The sequence below is a fragment of the Genypterus blacodes genome, unplaced genomic scaffold, assembly GCF_046128005.1.
Source record: "Genypterus blacodes isolate CSIRO-AG114 ecotype Tasmania unplaced genomic scaffold, CSIRO-AGI_Gbla_v1 ptg000032l_1, whole genome shotgun sequence".
Classification (NCBI taxonomy): domain Eukaryota; kingdom Metazoa; phylum Chordata; class Actinopteri; order Ophidiiformes; family Ophidiidae; genus Genypterus; species Genypterus blacodes.
The window spans coordinates 4,964,467-4,972,905 of NW_027466845.1; the positions used below are offsets into that span (position 1 = coordinate 4,964,467).

General features: G+C 44.9%; 1 protein-coding gene across 2 annotated transcripts in view; it reads left to right on the forward strand.

Moving 5' to 3' along the window:
• lrfn1 (leucine rich repeat and fibronectin type III domain containing 1) overlaps positions 1-4,292 on the forward strand; it is a 132,703-nt gene extending 128,411 nt beyond the window's left edge. Inside the window, exons 4-5 of one of the 2 annotated variants that reach the window (XM_076145898.1) lie at positions 138-1,533; positions 2,914-4,292. In XM_076145898.1, the coding sequence (XP_076002013.1) occupies positions 158-1,533; positions 2,914-3,814 (2,277 nt within the window). In that variant the 5' untranslated portion in view covers positions 138-157 and the 3' untranslated portion in view covers positions 3,815-4,292. The remainder of the gene's footprint in view (positions 1-137; positions 1,534-2,913) is intronic. The other variant, XM_076145899.1, reaches the window with a different exon arrangement.
• The last annotated feature ends 4,147 nt before the right edge of the window (positions 4,293-8,439 follow it).

Below are 8,439 nucleotides of genomic sequence, written 5' to 3' on the forward strand. Positions count from 1 at the left end.
CTCGGTGACTGTCACTGTCATCTTGTGCCGACTCTAAATTTCTGCTGGCATAAAGGCTCTGAGGCTATTTATTAATTCAAAGATCTTCATTTTCTGACTCAGTGTCTGTCTCCTTTCTGTCTCTATCTGGCACGTAGGACCTGGAAAGTGATAAACAATGGAGCGGCTGGCTCTCTGCGTCCTGCTCTGTGCAGCGTTGGTGAAGGGATACAGCTGCCCGGGCCGCTGCATCTGCCAGCACCTCTCCCCCACCCTGACTCTGCTCTGTGCTAAGACCGGCCTGTTGTTTGTGCCCCCCACCATTGACCGCAAGACAGTCGAGCTCCGACTCACCGACAACTTTATCACCATCATACGCAGGAAAGACTTTTTCAACATGACCAGCCTGGTCCACCTGACTTTGTCCCGCAACACCATCAGTCAGATCACCCCCCATGCCTTTCTTGGTCTAAAATCCCTGCGGGCCCTCCACATGGATGGGAACCGGCTCAGCGTTATAAAGAGTGACCACTTTAAAGGTCTCATAAACCTGCGGCATCTGATCCTTGGGAACAACCAGATTCACCAGGTGGCGACCACATCTTTTGATGAATTTGTTGCCACCATAGAAGACTTGGATCTTTCCAATAACAACCTGCGAGGCCTGCCCTGGGAAGCCATAGCCAGGATGGCAAACATTAACACGCTCACACTGGACCACAACCTGATCGACCACATTGGTGCAGGGACATTCACTCTTCTCACCAAGCTGGTCCGCCTGGATATGACCTCCAACAGGTTGCAGAAGCTGCCTCCAGACAGCCTGTTCCAGCATGCGCAGGTCCTGTCTGAAGCCAAGGGCTCCAGTCCGTCCAGTTTGGCTGTGAGCTTCGGTGGGAACCCACTGCACTGTAACTGCGAGCTACTGTGGCTGCGGAGGCTGACGAGAGAGGACGATCTGGAGACCTGCGCCTCGCCAGACCACCTCATGGACAAGTACTTCTGGTCCATCCAAGAGGAGGAGTTTATCTGCGAGCCTCCGCTGATCACCAAGCACCTCACCACCAAGCCCTACGTCATGGAAGGTCAGGGCGTGACTCTCAAGTGCAAAGCTGTGGGCGATCCGGACCCAGAAATTCACTGGCGTTCACCAGACGGCAAGCTGGTGCCTAACAACTCCCGCACCATCCTGTATGACAACGGAACCCTTGACATTCTCATCACCACTCTGAAGGATAGCGGGGCATTTAATTGCGTGGCTTCCAACGCGGCAGGCATCGCCACAGCTGCTGTAGAGATCAACATGATCCCCCTGCCCCTGTTTGTCAACAACACAGGCCACATGCGTGAAGACCCCCGCCTCTCAGACATCACCACCTCCTCCAAGTCTGGCAACGACACCAAGAGCTACGACAAGCAGGACAGGAGGGTTTTGGTCAACGAGCTGACCTCCTCCTCCTGTGTGATCCGCTGGCCGTCCGAGCGCCACATCCCCGGCATCAGGATGTACCAGATACAGTACAACAGCACAGCAGACGATACGTTGGTCTACAGGTAAGGGGAGGTGTGGGGGGTGAGTGGCGGGGGGGATCGAGGGGGAAGCTGGTAGAACAGGGACAGGAGGAAGGTGAGACATCTGGAGGTGCCATCTGCTGACTGGCACACAGGTCCATTATGGGGGATTGACAGGTCCCACAGATGCATCATGATTAAGTATGTCCCAAAAATAAGCAGAACCCCTTTTAGTCGAGCTTTGGCAGTGCATTCCAGATCAGAAGCGATGTGTTTACAACGACAGCACACACACTGGAGACATTTACTGTCTATTCTGTCTGTGTGTTCAGAAGGACTATTGAGCCTCTTCTTCTTTTTTCCCCCCTGCTTCATTAAAACACAAACGATGTGAGAGCTGTCTATTCCACCGCAAAGCATCACGTTCTATTTTGAGATGTGCTCGTTCCCGTCGCCAGTGTGTCTGCTGTAATTGGCTAAACACACACGTTGTGATGAGTTGTGGTTACCTAATGATAGGCTTGATTGGAGCACCTAATGAAAATAAGTACAAGGGGGGGGGTGGAGGCTTTGGACGTGCTGCCAGGTGGGCAACTGGTAGCAGATGAAGCACAGATATATAAAGAGATGCTAAATAGTAGCTGATGACACTAAAAAACTGCTTTGGTTTTGATAATAGAGCTCAAAAACGAGTATCTGCAGACCTCATTAAAATGTCTGATCTAACCTCGGGAATTACACTCCCATGTTTCTTTCACACTCAAGTATTTGAGAATTCATGTATTCATCTAGCAAGTTAATAACAGTGGTCGACTTCTCATGCTTTATCCAATCAGCTTTAACGAGTTGCTCTCCTGTATAATTTCCTCATCGGGTCGAGCCACAGAGCCGAGTGTTGCTTTGTCTTTAGGTGGGACATTATTACCTGCAAATGATAACCATCAAAGTCCTCCTCAGTGGGAAAGGGACAAGCCTTTAATTATATTAACACCAACCTTGACCTCGAAGTCCTGCTGATGCCAAACCGTATTTGATCTCAAGCGCTCGCACAACATCAGAATCGTCTTCTTGTCTTTTGTCCACAGGCGTGTAGATGTGGTGGCATTTACATACGACACAATCTCTCTCTCCCTAGTTTATTACCGTACATTTTACCTTTGCTGTCATTCTGTAAACCAAATTGAGATATTCCTCACTGCCGTTTTATAACACACTATGTCATTGTTCATCAAAGTCACACTTTAATGAAGTTTGTTTATCTGAGTGAGTAATATTTAATGCCTCAGTGGAGAAAAGCTGGAATGGCTCAGTTATCTTTCCGTTGTGTGGAGCTGACACCTCTTATGATTTAATACACCGTATGTAAATCACTGAATGGAGGTGCTGATTAGGTGATTAATCCTACAACTCTTCTCTCCGCAGAATGATTCCACCAACCAACAAGAACTTCTTAATCAATGATCTGGCTGCAGGGAGGGAGTACGACCTTTGTGTGCTGGCAGTTTACGACGATGGCATCACATCATTAACAGCAACACGTGTGGTTGGCTGCGTTCAGTTCCACACGGCCAGCGAGGTCAGCCAGTGCCGCTTCACACACAGCCAGTTCCTGGGAGGCACAATGATCATCATTATCGGCGGTATAATTGTCGCTTCGGTGCTGGTGTTCATCATCATCCTTATGATCCGTTACAAGGCCTACAGCAGCCCAGAGGACTGCAAAACCAAGGTCAGCTCCAGCATGCACTCGCAGACCAACGGCAGCCAACAGCGGCTCCAGCCCTCCACATCCAAGCAGCCGTCTGATGAAGGCCAGCACGAATCCCAGGCGCCCAAAGAGTGCATGGCGCTGGTGCTGAGGGTGGACCACGAACAGAAACAGGATCCAGCTGCTACCACTGCCATCCTGGAGGTGGAGCTGCCTCCCTTGAGTATAGACAGGATGAAGAGGAGAACCAGCCTGGACGCCCAGCGCTCTGGACCCCCATCTGACGACACACAGACGGACAGTAGCCTGACGGGCTCCACCATGTCCCTGTGTCTCATAGGCCCAAACGCTGGCACCAAGGAAGCTCCGAGGCTCAAGGACAAGAAAAGTGCCCTGGCCAACGTGGGCTTGCTCCCTAATGAGCTGGCACGAACTAGGCACCGGTTCTCTTTTGACGGAGGGGATTATTCCATATTTCAGAGTCATAGTTACCCGCGCAGAGCGAGGGTAAGGTGGCACAAGTCCACCAACCAGCTCAACATTGAGTCCTCGCCACTGGCCAACAGGAGAGTTACATTCAGCAGCACTGAGTGGATGCTTGAAAGCACAGTCTGAGGAGGGCGGCGTTGCTCTGCCATGACACTTGAACACACACACGCACACACGGAGACGATACAAATCACACACAATATCTACATGCTGTGTACAAAAGCACACTCTTTCCCTGTGCGCAGCATTCCATAAACACTCGAACATTTACACGTGCGAACATTCAGGAGACGAACTTCATCCTGCCTCCCCATCACACTCCCAGAGAGGTTTGTTGGCCATGTCCTTTCTTTATGCAGCGGTGCCTTATTCTAAAAAAAATAATAAATGTACGAATGGGGGATGCTGCTCATTGTAGTCATACATCTTCCTCTCTTTCATCGCCTCCAGCCCTGTTTCGGATGCGCGTTCCTTTTTTTCCTTTTTTCAGTTTCCTTCTCTGAGACATGCCAAGGCGGTGTGGCGTTTGGATGTGACTGTTTATCTTTAATTGTTTATAACGAGAAAAAAAAACAAGGAAAACGAAACTTCATCATTCTGTAAAGTGAACAGCCAGGTTTCCTGTATGTCAGTCATGTTTTGGGTTCTTTCAAAAAAAACAAAACAAAACAAAAAAACTTTGCACAGAAGACACGAGATACAAGGACAAGTATCACCACCAGTCTATACAATAATAATAATAATATGTGAAAAAAAACACTAAATTTTACACATGCCGATTTCTATCGTTAGCGTAGAGAGGACGGACCTGCGGACCATGGATTCCTCTTCGACAGTCGGACTGTATGATGTTATATAGGTATTGTTCCAGATGTGACTGTATATTAATCGGTACTGTATCTGGCTGGTCTAGATAAAAAGACAACAACAACAACAAAAAAAGACATATATAAGTATATTAAAACATTGGTGTATGTGTACTAACTATGTAAGTAAGTAAGTCATATGTCACATGACTTTTTACAAAGCATTTTGGGTGTTGGCTGCAAGTTTTTACATTAAAAACCTGTCATCACACCTCCCTATTTAGTATGTCAAAGTTTGGACCATTTAACCCTTACATAGGGTATTAAATTTTTTGTGTGGGTTAACTGTATCGTGTGTGTTACCTGTTGTGATTTCTTCGTGCACTTCAGGAGACACAGTGTCCCCCTGCAAGCAGAGGTCTTCCATCACTGAATGACATGAATGAATATTTCATCCGCGCTGACTATTTATAAAAAGCTTCTGTGGAGCTGCTCGACCACCATCGTCACCGTCACGTCTGGAGTGAAGTGCAAGCGGACGAGAAGGGAGAGAATAACCCGGGGGCAGGCCGCTTCCACTAGGGGGAGACAAAGCTCTGCGCCGCCTACAGATCACCAGCAAGGCGACGTTAATGATGATTAATTGCAATAACAAAGTACATGGCAGCTTGTATTTAACACAGGTTTTTTTCTTCATCCTTACTTGCGACACTCTTTAATGGCTTAAGGTGTAAGAGTGTCTTTCTGATTGCAGCTGGGTCACAGCGCAGGGTTTCGATCTGCCACCCTAACACTCATTTGCATTCTCAGCAAGTGAGCAAGCTTTATGTAAAAACACCCCTTAGTTTCATCATTACACTCACCTTTCAGCTGAGGCCATGCTTATATATAACACAAACATTGGCTCTAACTGAGGCAGAAGAGGCTTTACTGTGGTGTGACACGCCTCAGCTGTCGGGTTTGTGCTGCACATCTTTCCACCCCTTGTCCGACTCTTATTAACTACCGGACTACCTGCAGCGGGAGAAATATTATTCCTGTCCTCTCACATCTGTAACCATTATTCAAGCCCGACCAAAACAAAAATATGCTTATGTCGGGAAGCTCAGTCTTTATAGAATTGGCCTGGACAGCTGAAGCAGCTCACACACTGGGGGGTTGCAGCTCTGTGTGAGTGTGTCTCATCAGCACTTCTGAGTGACTACAAAAAAGCAAGAAAAAAAGTTGCCGGACTGGGTGATGGTGAGTTTCTCCATCTTTAATGCATAGTGACGCTGGGCTTTAAAAGTCCAATCTAGAAAATGGTTGAGTCAATATTACATTCTCCATTCTAGCCTCTGCTAAATACGCTGTGGACTCCAGCTCACACTTGCTGTGTTGACATGTATTCTGTGCAAAATGTGACACGCACTTATTGAGTAGCTGATGAATGTGTGTTGAGGAAAAACCTGTGAACAGGTCACACAGATGAAATTCAGGCTGCTTAACACAGCTCTGACCATAAGAATAATTTAGTTAGTTTTCTTCACTTCTGGGACAGTATTCCCCATTGGTTACAGACGTCTGGACTGCCTGCCTTGTTATAAGGGTTCAAAATAACCCAAAACACTACACAGACTGTGATGTTTACAGTACCTTATTGTGTGAATGTGATTTACAGTCACATAGTATCAGTTGCATCATGGTGTGAACAGTATATGATGATTTTATATCATAGAAGCAGCTTGTACTTTGAGTAAAGTAGCAAAGTTTAATGCTCATAGAAACACTTTGCATTTGAAATATTTTCAGTAACTAATCATTCTAAGCCTTCTTGTATTTGTCTGCCAACCTTGTCTCCTGAGAATTTTGTCAATCAATACATTTATTCATGTCCAGAGGCAAAGGGAGGAGGGGGAGGCAAAGGGGCCCAAACTCTAGGGAGCGGTGGGTCCCTCTGAGTCGGTTTAGGGGGGTTTTGCAGAGGGGTTCCAGCAGGATTAGAGAAACCCCGTTTTGGACAACATAGGCCTCCAGAGAAGTGGAGGGACAGTAAGGATGCCTGGCTAGCCCACGGAGGACCTCTACTGGGTAAAATGACTTTTAGGGTCAATTGTGGTGCTTTTTCACCTGGTGCCATTTCATTAGGTATACCATGTAACCTTTCCTGAGGAACAAGTGCAATTTTATTAGGACATTATGTTCTTTTCCTTCAGCTCTTAATTGTCAATTCATTTTCTTCACCTCCATTTTCTCGGTTGTCTATTCTCTCGTTCATTTTCTTCACCTCCATTTCCTCGGTTGTCTATTCTCCTGTTCATTTTCTTCACCTCCATTTTCTAAGTTTTCTATTCTCTCGTTCATTTTCTTCACTTCCTTTTTCTCGGTTTGCTATTCTCTGGTTCATTTTCTTCACCTCCATTAACTCGATTGTCCATTCTCTTGTTCATTTTCTTCACCTCCTTTTTCTCAGTTTCCTATTCTCTCTTTCATTTTCTTCACCTCCTTTTTCTCAGTTTCCTATTCTCTCGTTCATTGTCTTCACCTCCTTTTTCTTAGTTTCCTATTCTCTCGTTCATTGTCTTCACCTCCATTTTCTCACTTTCCTATTCCCTCGTTCATTTTCTTCACCTCTATTTCTCACTTTCCTATTCTCTCGTTCTTTTTCTTCACCTCCTTTTTCTCAGTTTAAAATTCTCTCGTTCATTTTCTTCACCTCCTTTTTCTCAGTTTAAAATTCTCTCGTTCTTTTTCTTCACCTCCTTTTTCTCAGTTTCCTATTCTCTCGTTCATTTTCTTCACCTCCTTTTTCTCAGTTTCCTATTCTCTCGTTCTTTTTCTTCACCTCTTTTTTCTAAGTTTTCTATTCTCTCGTTCTTTTTCTTCACCTCCTTTTTCTCACTTTCCTATTCTCTCGTTCATTTTCTTCACCTCCTTTTTCTCACTTTCCTATTCTCTCGTTCATTTTCTTCACCTCCTTTTTCTCAGTTTTCTATTCTCTCGTTCATTTTCTTCACCTCCATTTTCTCAGTTTCCTATACTCTCGTTCTTTTTCTTCACCTCCTTTTTCTAAGTTTTCTATTCTCTCGTTCATTTTCTTCACCTCCATTTTCTCACTTTCCTTTTCTGTCGTTCTTTTTCTTCACCTCCTTTTTCTCACTTCCCTTTTCTCTCGTTCATTTTCTTCACCTCCATTTTCTCAGTTTCCTATTCTCTCGTTCTTTTTCTTCACCTCCTTTTTCTCACTTTCCTATTCTCTCGTTCTTTTTCTTCACCTCCTTTTTCTCACTTTCCTATTCTCTCGTTCATTTTCTTCACCTCCTTTTTCTCACTTTCCTATTCTCTCGTTCATTTTCTTCACCTCCTTTTTCTCAGTTTTCTATTCTCTCGTTCATTTTCTTCACCTACATTTTCTAAGTTTTCTATTCTCTCGTTCATTTTCTTCACCTCCATTTTCTCAGTTTCCTATTCTCTCGTTCTTTTTCTTCACCTCCTTTTTCTCAGTTTCAAATTCTCTCGTTCTTTTTCTTCACCTCCTTTTTCTCAGTTTCCTATTCTCTCGTTCATTTTCTTCACCTACATTTTCTAAGTTTTCTATTCTCTCGTTCATTTTCTTCACCTCCATTTTCTCAGTTTCCTATTCTCTCGTTCTTTTTCTTCACCTCCTTTTTCTCAGTTTCAAATTCTCTCGTTCTTTTTCTTCACCTCCTTTTTCTCAGTTTCCTATTCTCTCGTTCATTTTCTTCACCTACATTTTCTAAGTTTTCTATTCTCTCGTTCATTTTCTTCACCTCCATTTTCTCAGTTTCCTATTCTCTCGTTCTTTTTCTTCACCTCCTTTTTCTCAGTTTCAAATTCTCTCGTTCTTTTTCTTCACCTCCTTTTTCTCACTTTCCTATTCTCTCGTTCATTTTCTTCACCTCCTTTTTCTCACTTTCCTATTCTCTCGTTCATTGTCTTCACCTC